The 20,617-nt window shown below is 47.7% G+C and overlaps 7 protein-coding genes across 7 annotated transcripts; 4 read left to right on the top strand and 3 right to left on the bottom strand.

Moving 5' to 3' along the window:
• Positions 1–1,401: 1,401 nt before the first annotated feature.
• Positions 1,402–3,263, top strand: BDW43DRAFT_308938 (uncharacterized protein; the record flags this gene model as incomplete). The annotated part of the gene is made up of 4 exons (XM_032046605.1): positions 1,402–2,186; positions 2,248–2,262; positions 2,312–2,568; positions 2,620–3,263. 4 exons carry the CDS (start codon positions 1,402–1,404, stop codon positions 3,261–3,263), a joined length of 1,701 nt encoding a protein of 566 aa, XP_031902439.1.
• Positions 3,264–4,618: 1,355 nt separating this feature from the next.
• Positions 4,619–6,385, bottom strand: BDW43DRAFT_23765 (putative protein kinase). The gene is made up of 5 exons (XM_032039624.1): positions 6,122–6,385; positions 5,732–6,069; positions 5,358–5,677; positions 5,063–5,303; positions 4,619–5,006 (listed from the first exon to the last, which is right to left on the bottom strand). Exons 1-5 carry the CDS (start codon positions 6,367–6,369, stop codon positions 4,810–4,812), a joined length of 1,344 nt encoding a protein of 447 aa, XP_031902438.1. The 5' UTR covers positions 6,370–6,385; the 3' UTR covers positions 4,619–4,809.
• Positions 6,386–9,766: 3,381 nt separating this feature from the next.
• BDW43DRAFT_269239 (uncharacterized protein) lies at positions 9,767–11,901 on the bottom strand. Its single transcript, XM_032041200.1, has 6 exons — positions 11,873–11,901; positions 11,317–11,819; positions 11,121–11,225; positions 10,815–11,039; positions 10,606–10,748; positions 9,767–10,542 (listed from the first exon to the last, which is right to left on the bottom strand). Exons 2-6 carry the CDS (start codon positions 11,509–11,511, stop codon positions 10,050–10,052), a joined length of 1,161 nt encoding a protein of 386 aa, XP_031902437.1. The 5' UTR covers positions 11,512–11,819; positions 11,873–11,901; the 3' UTR covers positions 9,767–10,049.
• Positions 11,902–13,423: 1,522 nt separating this feature from the next.
• Positions 13,424–15,901, bottom strand: BDW43DRAFT_269234 (amino acid permease-domain-containing protein). Its single transcript, XM_032041199.1, has 7 exons — positions 15,242–15,901; positions 15,113–15,183; positions 14,942–15,055; positions 14,799–14,881; positions 14,341–14,742; positions 13,956–14,281; positions 13,424–13,904 (listed from the first exon to the last, which is right to left on the bottom strand). Exons 1-7 carry the CDS (start codon positions 15,395–15,397, stop codon positions 13,470–13,472), a joined length of 1,587 nt encoding a protein of 528 aa, XP_031902436.1. The 5' UTR covers positions 15,398–15,901; the 3' UTR covers positions 13,424–13,469.
• BDW43DRAFT_23674 (uncharacterized protein) lies at positions 15,562–15,901 on the top strand. Its single transcript, XM_032039607.1, has one exon. It carries the CDS (start codon positions 15,602–15,604, stop codon positions 15,782–15,784), a length of 183 nt encoding a protein of 60 aa, XP_031902435.1. The 5' UTR covers positions 15,562–15,601; the 3' UTR covers positions 15,785–15,901.
• A 474-nt stretch (positions 15,902–16,375) lies between these two features.
• Positions 16,376–18,181, top strand: BDW43DRAFT_23653 (cytochrome P450). The gene is made up of 2 exons (XM_032039603.1): positions 16,376–17,850; positions 17,924–18,181. Exons 1-2 carry the CDS (start codon positions 16,500–16,502, stop codon positions 18,067–18,069), a joined length of 1,497 nt encoding a protein of 498 aa, XP_031902434.1. The 5' UTR covers positions 16,376–16,499; the 3' UTR covers positions 18,070–18,181.
• Positions 18,182–18,442: 261 nt separating this feature from the next.
• BDW43DRAFT_23664 (CCCH zinc finger DNA binding protein) lies at positions 18,443–20,423 on the top strand. The gene is made up of 4 exons (XM_032039606.1): positions 18,443–18,859; positions 18,917–19,060; positions 19,132–19,179; positions 19,248–20,423. Exons 1-4 carry the CDS (start codon positions 18,782–18,784, stop codon positions 20,355–20,357), a joined length of 1,380 nt encoding a protein of 459 aa, XP_031902433.1. The 5' UTR covers positions 18,443–18,781; the 3' UTR covers positions 20,358–20,423.
• Positions 20,424–20,617: the final 194 nt, after the last annotated feature.

Here is a 20,617-nt window from a genome sequence, read left to right as displayed (position 1 = left end):
TTGGCCCGAGAAACAGAAGACCAATCTCCTCTGGACAGAGATGGTAAATGACGAATTTTTCGTATGGTGGCTAAAGTCTGAGTTTGGAAGTCAAAATGAAGCGGAATATTTATAAGAATAAGCGCCAGGGGCAGAGTATTGGACGCATGTTTACCAGGTCGCCCCTATTCAAGATGGGTCTCCCAAGGTTATGTGCACGATATGCGGCAAAACCCTTAATCATCCATCAAATAGCCATCGCAGAACATCTTCTATGAATAAACAATTCTTGCAAGGGGTTAGCTGTTAGTAGGCAGCACCCTCATTCACAAGATAGCAGAAAGCTTATACGAGAAGGGGTACAGTTAGTATAATGTTTATCTCCATTGATTTATTTTGTCTCTACTAATTTCTATTTGACTTAGGCCTAGCTAGCCTCTCAACAACCTACGTTTGCTCCACAAGCTTGGATGGAAAGAACAATCACATTTAATACCCACTTAATACTGCAATTTCAACTCGTAGATCACGATCAGTTTCGTGCTCTTATTGAGACTGCCCGGCTTGCGCTATCCTTACCTGAAAACCCTTCCGTATATACAATTCGACGTCATTTTCACGACATGGTTGAAGAACAATAGCAGAATATTCTTTACAAGCTTCCTACAGGTACTAAGCTCTCTATTGTATTAGATTGCTGGACCTCACCCTTTTGCCAGGCCTTTATAGCTGTTACAGGCTGTTTTATTGAAAGGATTTGAACTATCCTGAGATCTTGCTTAGCTTTGAACCACTTTCTAGCACACATACAGGAGTCAATCTAAGCTTATTTTTGCACAACCTACTTCAAAAGCATGCGATTAGGGACCGGGTCTGAACTATTACCACTAACAACGTGTCTAATAGCTCAACATTAATAGAGAGTATCCAGGACTTTCTTGAGTCATTTGAGCTACTAAATCAGACACCAATCATTATTATACCATGTATGGCACATGTTATTCAATTAAGTCTGAAAGAGCCCCTTGGTAAGATGGGAGCAAATCCAACAGCATGAGCTACCTATCCTCGCAAGCCTAGAACGAGATGCTCTTACAACTCCTGCTGCTGAATCTGGTGTTGGATGACTATTCAACTCAGCTTGTGATGTATACCACTATCGTCAAGCGCACAGCCCCCATGAGTCTGTACATCACCATTTACTTGGTCTCCAGTAGTATGGGACCTATAATTGGTGCGTCGATCCTCCAATTCCTGTCATGGCGCTGGATCGGATACCTATAACTCATTTGGACTGGGTTCTTCTTCCCTCTCTTTCTTTTCGCACTACCAGAGACACGTGGCTCTGCTATACTGAGGGCACGGGCCCAGAAACGGCGGAAAGAAGGGAAGAAGACTTATACGAAGGAAGAACTCGATACCATGCCCTCTCTGGCAAGTTGTCTGGAAGAGCGCCCAGCGACCTTTATATACATGATATGCACGGAGTCTGTGGTCTTTATCTCAACGCTATGGTCTGCTTTCAGCCTGGGGACCATCTACTTGTTTACCCAGTCGGCGGAGCAGGTATTCGGGGAATTGTATGGCTGGGATGCTATCAAGGGAGGATATGTGCAAGCCGCGATCGTTATTGGTGAGCTCATTGGTTGGGTATGCCGTCTGCTCACCAACCATTGGTACTACAAGTCCGCGCTCCGGAATACCGAAATCCCCGGAGTCGAGATTCCGGAGGCCCGTCTCTATCAGGCGCTCGTGGGAGGTTTAGTCGGCGTCACCGGAGGTATGTTCGTCTATGCATGGACATCATACTCTTTCTTTCCGTGGATCGCTCCAGCCATTTGCTTGGCTATGGTCGGCGCTGGCAGTGTTTGTGTTATCGTGAGTACCGCAAACTATCTTGTTGATGCGTACAGCATGAACAGGCAGCGTTATTCCTCCATGGGCCCGATCTCACAGGATAATGCTTTAGCCGCTTGCTACCAGCTGGTCCTAAGCTGTGAGGAGAAAGTTATCGTTAACAAGATTCGCCTTCGATTGCTTTACGTTGCTTTCTACCGTGTGAAACAAGACATACAGCCAGGAAGCCAGTACGAGTACTCTGACGCTGCCAAGTTCATCGCAGAGGCCATATCCCATGCCAGTTCAATCGAGGATTCGTTTGATATAATCCATAAGAAGATAAGAACCTGGATTGGATACGGAGAAAGGTTCACTTTACTCGCAAACGATCTCGGAGGGGTTGGGGGTGTTATACATACTTCCCGATAGCGATTCCGAAACTCTGTAAGTTGATGCATCCATCACTGTGTCTCCTTCCTAACAGCCCCCTTAGATGGACGAAGGAACTTCCCAAGAGTTCGACCCGAGGAAACCGTGTTTCCATACTGCAGAAACTGAAGGAGAGTGGAATTTGTGAAGAAGCGAACGTAAGATCTCTGCATAGTCTTGCGGAACAGGAAGTTGAAAGGGTATCAAAACCTCTTAAAGATGCTGTGCACAGAGGTATAAGTCGACGTCTGTCACAAACGCCCTTCAGCGCTACTAGAGAACCATCGGGCACAGGAATACAGAGCCCAGAAGATATGTCAAGTAAGACTTGTCCAGGTTCGGCGCACTCACACGTACTAATCAATGTCAAAGGCAATGCACCAAATAACTTCGAGCAGCCATCCATAATGAATCCTTCAGTCATCAGGGTTGAGGCCACGTGTACCCAAAATAGGCCTAACTCCGTCTCTCAGAATGCTATTTGTCCTCCGATGCATCTCGAGCCTAGTTCGATACACATACCAGATGCGAACATGGTAGCTGGCTCCTCGACCACAGAAAGTCATCAGAGCTCAGATTCGTTGGATGACTTGCAAGCTCCGATCGACACTGCATCCTCATCATTTCACTTAAATGGGGCACTTCCTGGTAACCACCCTGGGCTAGGCCAACAAGCAATTCAGCGGTGTACCAATGTCTCCCCTCCGGCCGGATTCTTCCATGTGCTACAAGCCTTCCAAGGAGCTACAGTGCCTACAGGATACACCGACGCGACGGAAGCAATATCCACTGATTTTCATGGCCACCCCGGTCAATTTTGGAATGCGATGCAAGATGCCAGCAGACGGACCAATACCCAAGCCAACCAAAGAACGACTTGGCTTGAAGGCTCCCAACTCTCGAGTGATAATACAGGGATAGATGGCTACCATAACGTCTATCAGGCGATACAACCTTCATCGCTCTCGGGGTTTATCGATGCAAATTTCGCAATGCAAGGCGGTTGGGATACTTAGCTTTTATATGCGGCCTTCCGTTACTATTTTATTCATGAAGTAGCATTGTTCTGACTTAGTATGGGGCGTTCGTCTAGTAATACAAGGTAGAACATTCGTATTAGCATCATCATGGTCGCAATGTCTAGAAAGCATGGTTCGGCGTAAGAACCAATGCTGCAAGACGGCCATCACCTTCAACGACAAGAGTGCACTCGCTATGGAAAGATGATAGTTTCCTGGTAGCTCCAGCGTGCGTGTCTCGCCGGCATTCTCTATTCGCATTGTCAGGGCTCCGATAATCGCCATGGGTATCATTGCAGTGAAAGTGTGCCCTATGGTAGGACGGCCAGGAAAGAACAGAAGCATTTTTATGAATTGGTGCCCGAGACTTAGCTATACCCGACTCGCATGACGTCAAATATGGCCATCCATCAAACACATTATCTGATAGAAGCATATCGCGGAACGTACCTGACGCTCATGCTGGATCATTATCGTATCATGCATGTCGCTTGAATTGCTTCTGTTTACAGTACCTATATGGTATCTATATGAGTGGGGCCTCGTGACTATTGTAATATCTATCCAACTTGCCCTGAGGGAGAAGCGTGATGGACAAGTATAACATCGAAATCAGAGGGAACAGCACGCTGTCAAAACTGTGGGCGGCCATGGGGCTTAGGAGTTTCCTCGTAAGGGGGAGGAGAGCAGGAAAGCGGCTCCCCAACGGATCTACAGTGCACATTCAGCGGAGAAACACTTTTACCGAAGGTTCAGCTCTGCTGGCATTCGATGACAGGGAAAGTCTTGACCAACATCATAGACTGCACAGAGGAAAGAACCCTTGGTATATATATTGAGGAGTACACCACGGTTCGGTGATTATGCCACGGTTTTCTATTTCGAAGATCAAGGTCATGGCGGGTCAGTGAACTGGTCATGGAACGTACCCACGCTATCTGTGTCCTTTGTGGCGTTTATAGATATTCTAACACCAGTCCCAGAGCTGAAAGAATTAAAGTAGGTCTCTGTATCAACGATACATTCGGTCATCATTCGATGAGCAAAGTCAACAACGCTTCTGCATGCAGACACTGCAATGCTGGTTCCTGCCTACGGGTCGAGGAAGGCTCGAAAGGATGGGGTTCGATACGATGTGGCAGGTGCAGAACTAGACACTAAGCGAGCCAGAGGCCTGGGTCTTCCGCCGTCCTCACTTCGGGCAGACAGAGAATATAATCCCAGCCTTACAGTTGTTGTGAATGGGCATCGAATAACAAGTTATTCCTTCCATGGCTCTTGGATAGCCATGTAAATAAGTAGTGGCGCCCTGACATTGCGCAGTGTGAGAGGGCTATGGACGTCCTCCGCAACGAGGCATTCGCGATACTGGGCCTTTCCTGTCGAAACGAACTTCAGGAGTCACTTAGAATATAAACCAAGAAGAGTCTATAAGTTGTCATTCAAAAAAAGGACAAAGACACCTCAATCGGTCATCTAATGGTACGGCCATACTGGGTCAACCACGATTTCGGGCCGTTCGGCTAGCCAGCGCTAGCAGAAATCAGTTGCTTGTGCTGTTTTGCTTCGGTTGAAGAAAAGGATGTTCCGCCAGGTTGCCTGCCGTTGGTCTCGCACCTGGGTTCCAGGCGAGCATTCCCTTGGCAAGATCCAGAAACGCCTCTCGCTCCTCGCCCTCAAGGAAGAAGATTGTATCACCTAGTTTCCGGTCGGGAATGAGGCTCTCGTAGAGAAAGCGTCCTAAGATGTTTCGTGAGCCAGGGAATAAGCCATTCGAGAGAAGGAGACCAAAATACCATTAGTGTCAAAAAATGGCCCGCAGAAGTACTCTTCCGCGGTACGGCATACCGTGTTGTCTTCTCGTCTCACAGGTTCCGGCCACGAGTATTCTCGCATGAAATGGTACCTTTGTACAACTTCTTGAGGGGGTGGGCCGAGTAAGGCTATCATTTCAGCGAGGTGCAATTTTGCATCGTAATGACCCTGTTGATTATGGATGTGCCGAAATAGCTCTTTACCTTCGATCATATCCCACAGCTGGTCAGGTATTTATTAGTGGCGGCAATACCTTTTCAGAGAAACGCGGCGTACCAGCGCACCAAGATTCCATACGTCCGCTGGCATTTGCCATCCGTTACCCAGTATCACCTCTGGCGCTCGATAGTGGTCTGGCTGAATAGGCCAGACGCCCCAGTCGTCGTCTTCCTCAAGTCTCGTTGCCAAGCCAAAGTCAACAAGCTGTGGAATACTTTTCAGGCTTTTAAGTGGCCCAAAGTCGTTCCGCGACTGATACACCGGTCGGCCCGTCAAATCAATCTTGAAAGCCATCGGCCTTTCAAGCTGGGAACGCATAAAATCAGCAAGGACATTCGGATCCTCGAATGAAACCATGATGTTTTCAAGCTTTAAATCTAGGCAGTACTTAGTATCACTGATGGCAGTCGAGAGACACAGTATAGACTCACCTGTATGGACTACCCTGCACTCTTTGTGGAGATAATCAAGCCCAGTAAGAAGAGCACGAATGTGGGCTTTAATAAGGGGGAGGGGCATCCTTTTGTCGCCAAAGCGTCGTTGATACATCGACAATGGCTCCCTCATTGGTGGATACACAAGACATGAAAAAGTACCTGCTGGACTCTTAAGTTCGAAGGAGTCGAGTAATGTGCGTATGAGCGAGCGACCACGGTGAGATGAGTTCGCCATGGAAACGTGCTCTTCAATTTCACGTTCGTGACTAGCGAAATTCCCACTAGTGTTAGCAATTTTGAGCGCCACGACGCTCTCTGTTTCCTCGATATGCCTGTACGTCTGTTAGAGGCAAATATTTTCGACTTGAACTTATCCAAGCCTACCCTTGCAAGTCACGTGCAAGCCATACTGTGGAAGATACGCCCCAGCCAATTTTGACCAACGCCTGATAGCGATCCCCGAGTATCTCTCCGGGCTTCGCTGGATAGAAATACTTGGAGTCGTACACTGGCGAGATCTCTTCATCAACGAGTACGCCGGGCGGTAATGGTGGCCCTGGAGGAGACATGGGAAACGGTCTTTTGCGAATCAAGGCAGATAGACGAGGAATGGACGGCTTAAGAGCGTTCATTACAATAATACTCCCCGTGAGTTGGCCAGAGAACGTGTGTCGATCGATGAAGGTGAAACGGAGGGCAAGGAGCCTGAGCATGGATTTGTAACATATCACGTGATGGGATCATCAGCTGACTGTTCCTGGTACAGCTTATGGCAACAAGATGTCAGCCAATAATATCGACAGGATGCCTCTTCTGAAAACCGAGGGATCCGATCATATCTTGCAGGCTTAGGCTGCAGACGGAATGCAGGCCTTAAGATTAATGGGTGGAGCTGACGGGCGCTTCAGTAAGTCAGTCAGGATGACTACCTCATTCTCGTGTGATATCCGTTGGCTGAGAGAATGTATTGGGAACGCCCCGGAGAGTCCCTCCAGCTACTTACAGTTCCACGGCGCGGAGGTATCCAATGACTTTTGCATCACTACAGATGGATACCGAGTTGCATTCGCCATGCTCTGACCTTGGCGCCGTGCACATCAATTGATGTGATGTCAAGGAGTAAATCTGCTGGGTTGACGAATGCAGGCGTTTCACATCCACAACCCTTGAAATATTCGCCCACCAAGCTTGATAACACGATTTAAATCAAGTGGCCGCCAGATAAGAAGATGGCATTATCAAAAGGACCCCATGCCTCCGACCTTGGGAACGGAGTGACATCACTACTGTCACGCCAGCATCTGCTAGGGGTTTCAATGTCTAAATGGTATGAAAGGCAGTTGTTGCATCAAGCGTTGCATCAAGGCCTGCCTACGAAGCAAGCAAAGTGCTTGGGCTGCCTTAGTGCTTTGAGGCTCTTGTATTGGAGATCACCGTGGGACTCATCATTACAGTTGTAGTATTATGAAGTTTGAATGGTTCCAAGTATAGAATCCATGGTCATACTTGTATGGGGGCTCTGACTGGCCCATCGCAGCATCAACGGATGTGTTGCAATTCCAACAAAGCTTGACGTAATGTGCTGGTATATGTGGAGGCAGGAAAGGTGGAGTCCAGTCGAATTGGCCTAGACAATATTCATATGTACTGTCCAGGCGGCCTGAGTGTTTCATAGCCCGGGTTCCAACTGGCCACCAAAATTTTCATAGATATTGAGAAGAAATCCAATTGACTGAATGCTAAAAGTCAGAAGACAGCTTGTTCTGAGATTGCAAGTGTTACCCATGTTGCTTATGGTTGCAAGCTCTTGTCCAATGAATTGAATTTATGGATTTATCCAGGCTTGTCACTAGGTGGCCGGCGTCATACACTTCCTTCCACACTATACGTCTCTGCACTACTTATTAATTTTCCAATTTTAATTGCTTCTCCTGATGATCATTATGACAGGTCAGATATTCAAGTCGAATGCGGGCCTATAAAAGTACGTCGTACGCCCGTGCCAAATTCTTATTTAGTTCACAAACAATACAATTTAGAAGCCTTCGATTTCATTGATCTTACATGGAGTGATCAAGGAAAAGAAGTGTTGTATGACACGTTCTTTCCGCTGGGCCTAATCGGAGCAACAGCCCCCTGGATTAAGATTACTGGCAAGTGTATTTATTTAGACGTCTCGATAAACTACTCCACCTCATAGCAGCACACAGCAGTACTGTACGAGCAATATCGAAAGGGACTGTACAGAAATCCCTTAGTTTTATATTTTGATTCCCTGTTAGACAGTCAATTGTAGCTTCCATACTTGTTGTATTTAAGAGCCTCTATATCCTCATCATTTGAGTTTGATGCTTCCTCTTCAAACAATGGCCTCCTGCAACCATTTCAAATACGCTCATCGGCCAACTCAAGGCTGCGGTGGAAAATCCAGAACTGTACAGCAGCCATGAAGAAGAGATTGTGTCCCTTGCATATCGTGCTGCAGTCGAACTGCGATGTCCTTTCGACTTCTTCCAGGATATAGCGCATGCAGTTAGTGTCCATGCTAAGGGAATCTCTTACCGATGCTAATTCTACGCTAGGCTTTACCTATTGTAGCAATCTATGTGTGCCAGCAACATAAAATCCTCTATATATTGGAAGAGAATGCTACAAATGGCAACCCTGCAACCAATACGGCAGCCTTAGCTCACCAGACAGGCCTCAGCCCGCCGACGTTAGAGACATTGTTAGAGTATATAGTAGCAAAGTCATTCGTGGAAAGGATGAGTGATGACTATATCATGGACCAACTAGTGAAAAGTAGGACGCACATTCCACCTTAAACTCAACGACGATAGGGATTATGACTGGCCAATTCAAGGCATAGATGCGAGAGCGTATTTCTTCCGGCGAGATCCTTCATAATAATAATGATAATTCTTGCATTCGTATCATCCATGCTCTTCTCTCTGCCATGGGCCAATCGTCTATGCTTTTAATAGACGAAATTGTACTGCCATATGAAGAACCGCCTACGGAATATATGGCAAGACTTTCAATGACAATGATGGCCTTATTCAACACATATGATAGACGAAAGCCTCATTGGCGCAAGCTCCGGGATATGGCCGGGCTGACAGTTACCTATACAGGAGGCTTAGTCGGTCTGGAGATAGTATTATTATGCCGGTGAAGAAGTACATTAGTGGGTCGCATATGGTTTGATCGGGTTGAATTCAGGGGTCAGTTACATCAACGGTTCGTGACCATGCGGTTCATCTACAACTGGCAGAACGCCTTAGCACATAGCCGTCAAATTGACAATTTGAGACTCAGGATCTGTGGAAACTGTCATATTACGTACAAGTAAGTAACTGTGCATATTATCGCCCTACACCATTCAAATACTCCGGTAACTCAACCAAGAAAATGAGTCAGGACCAATACCAAGGGTCGCTATCACTGACTCGCCAATATACGGAGAAACCTCCGACTTCAATTCGGGAAAAGCACGGCCTGTCTCGGCCGGGACACGGCAACCACCTGCTGGGCCCCATATACCTTTGCTCAAAGCAGGATTTTCAACCCACTTGCTAAGATTTAAGGACATGAGTCAGCTTTGCATGGTGAATGAGCAAGGGCGAAGCCGATCCCCACTGTTAGAGTAGTTTTGTTTTTGACTGATATCTCTAAGATCGGCCAGGCTGTGGATACGATTACGAAAACCACGCGACCAGAACTGCCGATCACCAGACGCAGGAAGTACTCCTAATACTGCAGACCCTATAACTCGGATACCAATCCGGCCGTTGAGATAGGATATTGCCCCAATAAGTGGAATTTGCGCCCTGGCTATCCGTTCAGGTCGGATCTCTTTCGGTGTCGCTAGTTTGTCTGGGCGCGTAGGGAGGTTGAAGGGGGGGATTTCCTTTTTCGGGGTTAATGAAGCTAAGGGGTACTTCTATTGGATATCGTATGATGGTAGCGGCGATAAGTGATGGAATCTAAGCATGAACAGAAGAATATTTCTAGATAGTTGTTGGCGTCGCCCATTTGGAGAAAGACCTACGGAGCTTGGAAAATAAGCAGAGCTTGTGGTAGATCCTGTCATCTACTATAAAGGCAGATGCATACAAATGGTAGGCATTATCAATTAAGTGATCAGTACCCTTAGGCTCCTCACCGACCATCCAGACGTCCGTTCTAAATCTATATATGTTCGTAATATCGTTCAGCATGGCTACTATACATGTATATGCCTGTTTCAACCTTTTTTTGTTTTAATAAAAAATCGCACTTAAGAAAAAGACAAAGGAAAAAGAATAGCGTATCAGCGATCGGGATTTGGTGAGCTATGCACCGTATACTCCACGTCTTTTTTGATGATCATCTTCGTGCTGCCATCGCTGCCGATGCTATTTCGGTCATCACGATCTGAGTGGCCGCCCGTCGAAAACCCTGGTTGAGTGGAGGTAACCGTCGTCTCCCCGGTGCCAACCTTCGGACGGAAGAGATCTGGCTCGGGCGCAGCAACAGATCGATTCTGGAGCGACTGTAATGCATAACTGCCCTGGTTGCTGCGACCTCGATCCGAAGCATAGGGATAACTCCGGCTGGTGCTTAGGTTAGAGTCGCCGGCTGTACCGTAGGACGTCGTCACAGCGTTCATGAAGGGGCGGAGGCAGAAGGCAGTGCATGCGATTAGGGAATAGTTCAGGGCAATTTGAGTCCAGGTGTAGTGAGCGATGGCGTCAAAGGTAGGGTTTCGAGAGGTGGTAAAGGAGTGGAACTCGGAGAGGCGGACCGCTTCGAAGGCGACAAGGCTAAGCAATAATTCTATTAGCATTCATTCGAGCAGTCCTGCTTGAATCGCATGGAATACATACGGAATCCTAGCAGCGAATGCCACCATAATCACCAACTTCGGCTTAACAGCCATTTGGAGCCCGTAAATTAAGAAGATGGAAAACACAAACAGCGCAATTTCCGTAATAATATCGATCGCCGTAATAAATTGCCATCGGGCGAACTATCGTCCAGGTTAATAATGGCTGCCGACATACTTGGGTATCCCGAGTCAGTGGGATATACGTACCAGACTACTGCAATGCTCGACTGGAGTTACCCATGGCTTATTAAGTGAGCAATTGATCGTGATCAGGAAAACTGAAGCAATTATGCCGGCTGTTGAAAAGCCAAGGATTCCCCATAATGTATTCTTGTGCCTTCTTCGAGGTGTCAACCGCGAATAAATAGCCACGACGCAGCATCGTGAAAGGTACAATGTGATGAGATAGAGGACGTCGGCCGCAACAACAGACTGGATCTCTTTTAGAGGCTGTCTTTCTTCAAAAAAAAACAAAATATCTCAGGGTTCTATAGACAGCAAAAGTGAACATACGTTTTGGATTCTTCTGATAACATGATCGTCGAGGAGTCGGATCGCCGTTCCAAATCCGAGGTGTGCCGTGTAAAAAACGACCACCGACTCCACCACCGCCGAAAGCTACAAGATATGAAGTAAGCAAAAGTGGATGGGGCATTTTGTGAAACAAGCATCTGCGTTTGCCAAGTCCATTGGAATAAACTGTACTTACAGTCGCTCCCAGAAGAATCACGTCGTCAATTCCAAATGGTGGACTGAGAAAGAACCGCACGTAGAGTCGAATAAGCAGACACACCAATGACAACACCAGACAGATAGCAGAAACAATGATGATAATTCCAGCATGGTGGTCACCATCTACCGTTTCGAATGGTGGTGATTGGCCGGGAGGTACTTTAATAGCCATTATCTTTTAATGGCTGCACTTGCTAGATCAGAGGCTCCATGGGAGCCTGCGCCGAGTGTGTAGGTATCAAGGGTGGTTGTAATAAGGATAACTCTGGAAATGAGAGATGTAACAGGGATCAGGGTGAATAATATGTATATGGAAAGGACCTGATCCACTGCATGGGGAGGCCAGCTCAAGCAAGGGACAGCTCGTGGCAATCTACGGGGTGTTCCGTATCATATGCAGTACACTTGCATGAACCATAAACGTGGTATTGGCGCTACCGTATGAATAGCATGCTGGTGGGTGCATTTGTGCACGCGACTCTGGAATTGATTTAGAAGCAGTGCAGTTTCTAGTCTCAGGTTACTTCTCTTACTATGGTCGGGCCTGATCTGGGCCCGTAAGTCCGATCTTCGTGTTGCCTCTAACACTCTAGGGCTTAGCCAACTCGGCATTTTGGAACATAATCCCTGCAAAAAAGGATTGCATTGTTGCATTATAACTACCGTACAATCCTTGTTACATCGCTAGCGAGCTACTAATAGATCTAAGGTTTCAACTATACCTGCAGAGTTATTCAGACGACGAGGTTTTATCACGACTCCAATAAAAACCTTCTAAGATTTACCAGGCGTCGAACTCCAAACAAGAATCAACCATGGCAAGTCGCACACTCAAAATCGTACGACCCAGCACATTCTATGAACTCTATCTATTCTAACTAGTACCTGGGAACGCAACTGCCACACACTGGCCCATAATCTCTTCATTAAAGTTTGATCGTAGGCTCTTCCGCCCCATCCGAGCATTCCACTGCTGAAAGGAGAGAGCATTTCTGTCCAATTGGAACCCCAAGGCCAGGTGAGCCATAATACCGAAATTGAACCTATGACAAATTTGACATCAGCGGTAACTCCGACGCAACTACCTAATCATCGCTGGCCACTGGCCGGTTACACTTGGAGCTGAACTAGTGACGCGTTAGGTCAAAGAGGCAATATGCGGAAGTACTTCCGAACTATTGTTTACCCGTCGGATTCAATATCGATATGTTTCAGATTACTTGAAAACATATGTTTAATAGGGGCTCACTATGGCATTTTGGGTCCTATAGATAGTTCTCGTCCGAAGAGGGAATGTCGAGCCTTTGGTCATGCGTAAACACGGATACCTCGGCCAAAAAGCCTTTGATCTCAAGTAGAATGGAGTCCTAGACTTCAAAAAATTTTTTCATTCGCCGACACTGATCTAATATCGAAGGAGATTCCACAACACATCGACAAGGAAGGCTGAGCTAGAAAACTGCGGGCCCACTGTTTTTAGGGCAACGCACGTGCCAAGCCACTATATGTCATCTATGGCGTTATTAATGCTAATATAATTGATTGGAGTCAAGCACGCTACTGATGCAGCTAAGAGACTTTTCACAATTAGACCGCGTCCTTCATTCCACCCGGCAGTCGGCCCATTATCTCGGAGTAAGTACTGAATTCAGGTCAACACCCCTGCCCTGCCTGAATTTTTCTCTCAGCCCTGCTCAGACAAATAGTGTTTCGCATTAGCCATGACCAGTGACCACATCCTTTCCAACGTCTCCACTACGGGATCGGCATTCCCACCAAGAGGGCTTCGTAATAAGCTTCGGGCGGACCCTGACTATCGAGATTCTCACGGCCTGAGTGATCTGGTCCTGTAGACCAGCACGGCTAGTGTGGGTCGGCTATGGAGCCTTTGTGGACCTTTTGGAGGTTCGAGTTGATTTATTCGCGGAAGCCTGGAGTTGTTGGTTGCACTGTCCAGCAAGGTACGATGGAAGGGGGGGGGGGGAGTTTAGCAGATATTTGTGCGTTAAAAAAAACAAAACATACGGAGACATTCCAGGAGGGTAAATCAGTATTCGAAAAAGAATTCGTCTATCCGTTTGTTAATTATAATTAAGTGTTTACAGCGAAGGACAATAATATCTAGCCTTCTCACATTTCACGCTTCACCAACGCAACCGGAGGAACATAGACATGGCGGCCGCGGAAGATGTAATATAGGATGGCAATGAGCATAACGCCGCCGTACATCACCGCACACCAGTTCATGGTCTCCTTGTCGACTGTCGAGGTCAGAGGGAAGAAAGCAAACACAAACACCGGCACCAAGAAGCACAAGGCTCCGATGTTAATGGCCATTCCGTACCGACCCAGAGTCCACCGGCGGGGCGGGAGAGGCTCGCCACGGATCCGCTTTAACAACAAGCATCCAATCGTAATAACGTACGAAGACATAAGTGATCCGATGGTTAGGGTAACGATGGCCAACAACGCGGTGGTTGACCCAATGTTGATCAACGACAGGAGAACCGTTACCATAAGGGAAACCATCACCGCATTAAGAGGAATATTCCACCCAGGAGTGACCTACATAGGTCAGCACTAGTGGCCTGAGAATAAGTGTGGATTTTCACTTACGTATCCGAAAAATCCAGAAAAGGGGAGTCCACCATCTCGGGCGAAGGACCAAAGCTGGCGAGAGGCCGTGGCCAATTCAGTAATTGTACTAGCAGTGAGCGTAAGAACCAGGATAGCGGTCATGGTGTTCGTGCCAGGAAGACTGTTGGTGGCATTGTAGAATACTTGAATGAACGGGTACCCAGTGGGGGTTGCGAGGACCTCATCGATATCACCCAGGGTGAAACAGATCGTCACCAGCATGAGAAATCCCGCACAATCATTAATGAGAACAGAAGTGATCATAGCCTTCGGGAGAGTCTCCGATGCATCCTTGATTTCTTCGGCTGCGAACATTTGCACTATGTTAGCAAACAACGGCCAGGCGGAAGAATGTTTCGCTTACACATATGGACGGCACAGTCGTATCCGATCAAGGCCGTAATAGTAGTTGAGAATCCCACCAAGGTTGCTGTGCCGTCACTATTCCATCCACCACCGTTGTTGAATTCAGTAAAGACCTGCTTAGCGCTTCTGCGAGGAGCCAGAACCCAAAGAGGGATGACAATGGCGAACAGTCCAACAACATGGAGAATAAGAATTAGCACTTCGACAAAAGGCAGTTTCTTGGCCAAGAAGGTATTGAACAAAATCCCAAAGAAGGTGATAGCAATCACCAGGAGTGTTCCATGCCATCGCTCAAAGACATAGTCCTCATGGTTGAGCACGATGAGGCCCTGGATGATAGTTCCCGCAATAAAGGCAATTGAGACAATAGCGCATTGCCAGCCCATAGCACACAGCCAGCCTAGTTAGGTGATAAGCCACATGAACCACAATTCCTTAAGAATAAGGGCTCCTCACCAGTGATATAGCTCAGGAACTTTTGGCAGCTAGGAGGTGCGAATTCGGACACCCAATGGTATTGACCTCCAGATGTCGGGGCCCTGTTACATATCAATGAGCATGGATGAACGAATTCAAGGTCGGGAGGAAGAGGGTATTACATAGAAGCCATCTCTGCCAAACTCAGGAAAACCAACAGAAAGCCACATGCCACGATAAGGAAACCCCAGATCAAACCGGCCGTACCTCCGTCAGTTAAGCCTTGTTCGAGCAATCTGTAACATGGTGTTAGACTCTAAGTAAGCGGGTTCCGATGCAACCAAAAGACATACGTCAGGACAACCTCCCATGTTGCGATCAGTGTACAGCCAAAGCCGACAATAGAAATATACCGGAAGTTTCTCTGTTACGGAGTCAGGGGCTAATCTCTCAATATTGATCAATGGTGACAAGGTTCATACACGCAGCACCTGATCTCGCCCCAGAGCACTCATGTCCGCTTGGTCCTTGACGGTACCACGGTATTTGGCGGGCACGAAGTGACCTCCATGCGCCGCTTCATCGCCATAAGTGGTCGAAACTTGGGGGCCATCTTTCAAAACGTTGAGCGAGACCATATTAGAAACTCCAGCGCAAACTGATTGCGCATCAAGAAATGCTGTGGCTTAAGGAAAGGGCGGGTTCAGCACGACAGGGGGGTGTTGAAGAGGAAAATCGGAAGTTTAAACCGGAACGGTTCAAAATAAATTAGTCTTAAATTAAACTAGAAAAAGCAGAAGAACGATTTGAAACGAGCACGTTGGATCTACCAACAGATTTAGATGCGCCACTCGCTCGGAGATTTCTCAGCCGGGGTAGGCCAGGGGGAGTTGGAGACTTGGAGCGGCGTTTGGAATCCCCTTGATATTGGAGTCATCAATCATGCTAACGCCGTTCTAGAATCAATCTGGCATGCTAAACGGCACTTAGCCACGCGACTGACTCGGGAATCGCAGCCGAATTAAGACATGCAGGGGGCGTAAGCGAGCATGCAATACGGAGCAGTAACTAAGTTGATCATAAATTCCTTCAACTTTTCAAAAGGTTACATACCACAGTAGAACCCAAGCCCTACTAGGAAAATGAACAATTAGAAATTGAAAAGGAAAAAGATTAACTCTGTGCGGTTACCATGGAAAGGCCAATGTTAGGGCGATATTTTGATTGATATCCACTCAGGAAACGCCATTGCATCAGCCCATCCGTCCACTATCACTTTAGTTCGTAAACCAACCACCAACCGGATCGAGTAAAGGACCCCATCAGTTCCCCATACAACCCATTCAAAAGGAGATTTCGGCCCATCCCGTCACAGGCAGAACCAAACAGCACTTTTGAAGACAATCTGGAACATCGACAGTGGGGATTGAGAGAGAAGGAGGGTGTTTCTGTTATGCAAATTCCACGACCATGAATGCAACCAAACAACATTAGCGCATCTTCCAAGAACTGCCACTCTAGTCGTAGTCAGGGTTCGATCCTCGCTGTTAGATCGGGCTTTTGATAATGTCGCCTGTGATTGGTTGCCCCTCAGTGCTTGCCTGACACTCGATAACTTGGTTGTTCGACTGAGTCTCGTCGTCTGCACTCATGAACGAGATAGGGTTTCATAAGCCACGACCGATGTAAACCCTGAACAAACAAGACTTCAAGACTCGATGAGTATCGTTGGTAGTAACCATGACCTCGACTACCGCAATCGCGATTGGCGTTCTTCTAGCGGTGATTTTATACAAATGTCTCATTTATCCGTACTATCTCTCGCCACTCTCCAACGTCCCCAACGCACACTTCACATCACCTATCTCAACTAGGTGGATAGAAAGGCAGCGCAATGCGGGAAAAGAGGTCCTTACTCTCTATGATCTCCACCAGACACTCGGCCCAGTGGTCCGACTAGGCCCTGACGAACTCAGCGTGAACTCGCTCAGTGGCCTGAAGACAATTTACACGGGCGCATTCGAAAAGCACTCCTTCTACAGCGATGTGTTCGTCAATTTTCAAACGCCAAACTTGGTGGGAATGCTGCATAACACCCCGCACGCTCGTCAAAAGCGTATGATCAGTAGGATCTACTCCAAGTCGTATCTTCAAGAGTCGCAGGATCTCCGCGATATCTCGAGTATTGTTCTATCTCAGCGGCTATTTCCCATTTTACGACGCATAGCAAAGTCTGGAGAGGCGATCAATGTGTTGCCTTTGTTTCAAGCCGTGGGGATGGACTTTACGTCGTCTTACTTGTTTGGCACGCAGAATAGCACCGAGTACATCTTCCACCTTCCAGAGTGGCAACAGTGGTTGGACGAGTTTGAGAAGTTCAAGTACTTGAGTGTACAGGATCGATATATGGGTTTCATCGAAAATTGGTGTCTGTCACTTTGTCGCAAGGTCCAGAATAACGACCAGCCGAATGACGTGCCCATCGCCACAAATGCAGTGGTATATAACCAGCTTCGACAGTCCCTCGAGAAAGACCCCGACAACCGACCACTTGAATTAGCTATTGCCTCGGAGATACTTGATCATCTTGTGGCAGGCCATGAAACTAGCGGAATCACCTTCACGTATATGATGTGGGAGCTCTCTCAACACCCGGAGCTGCAGGCTGAGTTGCGTCGAGAGCTCCTCACGCTGACGCCGAATTTAAGATCCTTATCCATCTCAGATGACACAAGGGGGCTCGTATCTCTCCCGTCTCCGTCGGCCGTTGATGCTCTCCCTCTACTCGATGCAGTTCTCCGAGAAACCCTACGGCTACATTCCCCCGCACCAGCGCCACTACCTCGCGTGACACCAGCATCTCCGACTGGTGTCTCAATTGATGGTTTCCAAAACATCCCTGCCGGTGTAAAGGTGAGCTCCTCGGCGTATTCACTACACCGCATTGAAGAGGTTTACCCTCAATCCTCGGATTGGCTCCCGCAACGATGGCTGGAGGCTGGACCGGACAAGATCCACAATATGCGCAGACTGTTTTGGCCTTTTGGGAGTGGTGGGCGTATGTGCTTGGGTAGCAATTTCGCTCTGCAAGGTAGGTCGATCTTGCTAGTTTAAGAGTACTATGAGCTTCATGTTTAGGTACCTGTGCTAACACAACGCTGCAGAAATTAAACTAGTGATGGCGGCGGTTTACACAAACTTTACGACTTCTATCATTGATGACGAGGGCATCGAGCAGGACCATGCTTTCATTTCCTTGCCCATCGGGCGCAAGCTTATGTTGAAGTTTACTCCTGTCGAGGATGCATAAGTTGGAAGTATTGGGGGAAACATCAGAAATCATAACGGGTTAAATGACGAATACATGAATCAATGATGTCTTTTCTATTATTTTGTATCCAGCCAATCGACTACTTCCTACGACAGTACTACACAACTCAACGCGTACATGGTATGAGGTAGCGCAGTGGCGATCGCCTTCTGTTGGACGCCAGGGATAGAGGAAGCGGTTATGCGAGACTGCCAAACGTAGCCCAGCTCTCCCCTTTTGGTGCCTAATCCTGTGCTAAAGTGCCTCATATATGCTTGGGTGCGTGTCATACAGCAGGCCTTGTTGAAATCTTTAGCCGAATAAGCCAAAACCTGTCCGCGGATTAGAGGGTGGAAAGGCCCCTCCTTTGGGCTGTTCGGGTGAGACGTGGTCTTGCAATGCCCATTGACAAACGGTAATCCAGAAACGTTATTATGCGTAGCTCCATGGTTGTTCCCAACTGGTGAAGCAAGATGGCCGAAATGAGGTGGCTTACGCTGTGCTACTCTGACGTGTCAATGCATGACACGCAAGGCTACCCTAACACTGCTGCTTTACCTTGGTCAGCTACCGCCAGTCCAGTATTCGAGCCCACGACTAAATTTAAATTGCACACTGTCGCTTTGGTATGTGTACTTTCAGAAGTATACCAGCCGTGATCGCGACTCTTTCCTGTGTCTCATAGTCACTTTTTCCTGCTAAATTTCGTGCAATGCTGGACCTGGATGATGTGAGGAAGCGGTATCGAGAATTGAGCAATGTGGAAGATAGTAAGGAGAAGATCATCGAGGTTAGTTGCATGGTTTATCCTATATCCTGACCGTGTTTATTTACGATCGGCATGTAGGAGCTATTGTCTCAAGTTGAGGAGCTACAAAAAGATCTCGTAGCAGCACATGATGAAGTTGATAACTTTAAACATCTTGCTGGAATGTTTAAGGACAGGTCAAACAAAGATAAGGAGGCGCTAGAGGTGAAGAATCGTGATCAGGTAAGTAGAATATGGATTCACTCGCGCCTTTCGAACTGCAGAAAATGTCTCCCTTACAATTTCTATCTTAGGCTCGACTAAGCTTTGTCTCTGTTCTCGTTGATGGCGACTGTATGAATGTGGGTACCCTGGTTTTTCAACATTTCGGCCCTCCCTTTCTTCGCTGACCCTTCTATTACTTTGTTAGTTTCAAGATAACCTCATCCAAAGCGGATACGACGGCGGGCAAAAGGCTGTGCAGCTCCTGAGGAAAGCTGTTGAGGACTATCTATTCCAACGTGAACCTGAAGCAAACCCCAGGATCCAATGTAAGATCCGTGTATATGCCAACGTGAGCGGACTGTCGAGGACGTATCGTGATACCAACATCGCCCCTGCCGACGGAACGTTGGAAGCGTTCATTCAAGGATTCAATATGGAAAACGGGCTATGTGATTTTGTGGACGCAGGCAACGGAAAGGAATGCTCTGACGTGAAGCTACGAGGTGAGCTACAGACTTTCCAGCGCAGGAATGAGCCAAGTAGGCCTGCTTACAGTTTCTCTCTCTCAGCCCTGTTCGAGCAAGACATCCTCGATGTTCATTGCCAGCATATCCTATTCTGTGCGTCTGCAGACAACGGCTATGCACGCGTGCTGGGGCCACATCGAGAATCCGACCGCATCTCCTTGGTTGAGGGACCTCCCTTCGCGCGTGAGATGAAAGAGCTAGTGTCCCATTTCACGGCCACCAGTTTCCCTAACGTATTTCGGCCAACCAAAATACTCTCCAGAAGGATTTCTGTTAGTACCATCACACCACCGAGTACCCCGCCTCAGAACTACGCCTCTGCTGTCAAGGCCGCAGCCCCTCTGTCACAATCAATGTCGGATATGAATCGTCGCTCACCTTCACCCCCTACCTCGATTCGGGCGTCTAATCGCAGCCCCGTCCGGCGGACGCTATGTAAGAATGCGGCAGGTCAGCGTGTCGACCCCCCCTTGCGGTATTCCTCCAAGGAAAGCGTGGATGCTTTGAAGCAGCGCAAGTTGTGCAATCCTTATCACATCGCCGGCTCATGTCCGTACGGGGATAACTGCAATCATGATCATGAGTCGCGGCTTCGGCCCCAGCAAGTGGAAGATTTACGGTACATTGCTAGGTTGAGGGTCTGCCCGAGGGGCGTATGGTGTACGGAGGAGAGCTGTATCTGTGGTCATCGATGTCCAAGGGAGAATTGCTTGGGCCCCGGGTATAACGGGTGTAAATTCCCCAAAGTCATGCATGGGGTTGATTCTACCATTGTAGTTGCCGCTTGATGAGATGGTACCGTTTGTGTTTTTATGGCTCTATGGGCCTGGTTGTCTGTCAAATCCTGATTCTATCCTCTTCTATGTTAATATGTTTTTGCTCGGTGGCGGGTAGATTTAATCCATGTATCTCGCCGTCGCTCAGCCCATTCCCGTCCAAGAGATAACGAGAAAGGCACGCCAGTTAGATGTGCCAGTTAATTGCATTGCCAGTGCGTCCGACCCGGAACTCACAATTCTGAAACGGAGAAAATGGAGAAAACGATAGG

This window comes from Aspergillus alliaceus (genome assembly GCF_009176365.1).
Source record: "Aspergillus alliaceus strain CBS 536.65 unplaced genomic scaffold BDW43scaffold_11, whole genome shotgun sequence".
Taxonomy (NCBI): domain Eukaryota; kingdom Fungi; phylum Ascomycota; class Eurotiomycetes; order Eurotiales; family Aspergillaceae; genus Aspergillus; species Aspergillus alliaceus.
Note: the sequence above shows the minus strand (reverse complement) of the source record. Positions and strands in the feature narration are given on the sequence as shown.

What these genes read in the sequence shown, in the direction of transcription:
- BDW43DRAFT_23765 (XM_032039624.1), bottom strand. Translation starts at nt 6,369, where the DNA reads ATGAACGCTCTTAAGCCGTCCATTCCTCGTCTATCTGCCTTGATTCGC. An exon ending in CTTGCACGTGACTTGCAAGG is followed by an intron (nt 6,070 to 6,121) that starts GTAGGCTTGGAT and finishes ACAGACGTACAG; the next exon opens with GCATATCGAGGAAACAGAGA. An exon ending in GTGCAGGGTAGTCCATACAG is followed by an intron (nt 5,678 to 5,731) that starts GTGAGTCTATAC and finishes AGTACTGCCTAG; the next exon opens with ATTTAAAGCTTGAAAACATC.
- BDW43DRAFT_269239 (XM_032041200.1), bottom strand. Translation starts at nt 11,511, where the DNA reads ATGGCTATTAAAGTACCTCCCGGCCAATCACCACCATTCGAAACGGTA. An exon ending in TGATTCTTCTGGGAGCGACT is followed by an intron (nt 11,226 to 11,316) that starts GTAAGTACAGTT and finishes CATATCTTGTAG; the next exon opens with CTTTCGGCGGTGGTGGAGTC. An exon ending in TCGAGCATTGCAGTAGTCTG is followed by an intron (nt 10,749 to 10,814) that starts GTACGTATATCC and finishes CCTGGACGATAG; the next exon opens with TTCGCCCGATGGCAATTTAT.
- BDW43DRAFT_269234 (XM_032041199.1), bottom strand. Translation starts at nt 15,397, where the DNA reads ATGGTCTCGCTCAACGTTTTGAAAGATGGCCCCCAAGTTTCGACCACT. An exon ending in TTGGCAGAGATGGCTTCTAT is followed by an intron (nt 14,882 to 14,941) that starts GTAATACCCTCT and finishes GATATGTAACAG; the next exon opens with GGCCCCGACATCTGGAGGTC. An exon ending in TTTCTGGATTTTTCGGATAC is followed by an intron (nt 13,905 to 13,955) that starts GTAAGTGAAAAT and finishes TGACCTATGTAG; the next exon opens with GTCACTCCTGGGTGGAATAT.
- BDW43DRAFT_23674 (XM_032039607.1), top strand. Translation starts at nt 15,602, where the DNA reads ATGCGCCACTCGCTCGGAGATTTCTCAGCCGGGGTAGGCCAGGGGGAG.
- BDW43DRAFT_23653 (XM_032039603.1), top strand. Translation starts at nt 16,500, where the DNA reads ATGACCTCGACTACCGCAATCGCGATTGGCGTTCTTCTAGCGGTGATT. An exon ending in TAGCAATTTCGCTCTGCAAG is followed by an intron (nt 17,851 to 17,923) that starts GTAGGTCGATCT and finishes ACAACGCTGCAG; the next exon opens with AAATTAAACTAGTGATGGCG.
- BDW43DRAFT_23664 (XM_032039606.1), top strand. Translation starts at nt 18,782, where the DNA reads ATGCTGGACCTGGATGATGTGAGGAAGCGGTATCGAGAATTGAGCAAT. An exon ending in AGGTGAAGAATCGTGATCAG is followed by an intron (nt 19,061 to 19,131) that starts GTAAGTAGAATA and finishes TTTCTATCTTAG; the next exon opens with GCTCGACTAAGCTTTGTCTC. An exon ending in TTGATGGCGACTGTATGAAT is followed by an intron (nt 19,180 to 19,247) that starts GTGGGTACCCTG and finishes TTACTTTGTTAG; the next exon opens with TTTCAAGATAACCTCATCCA.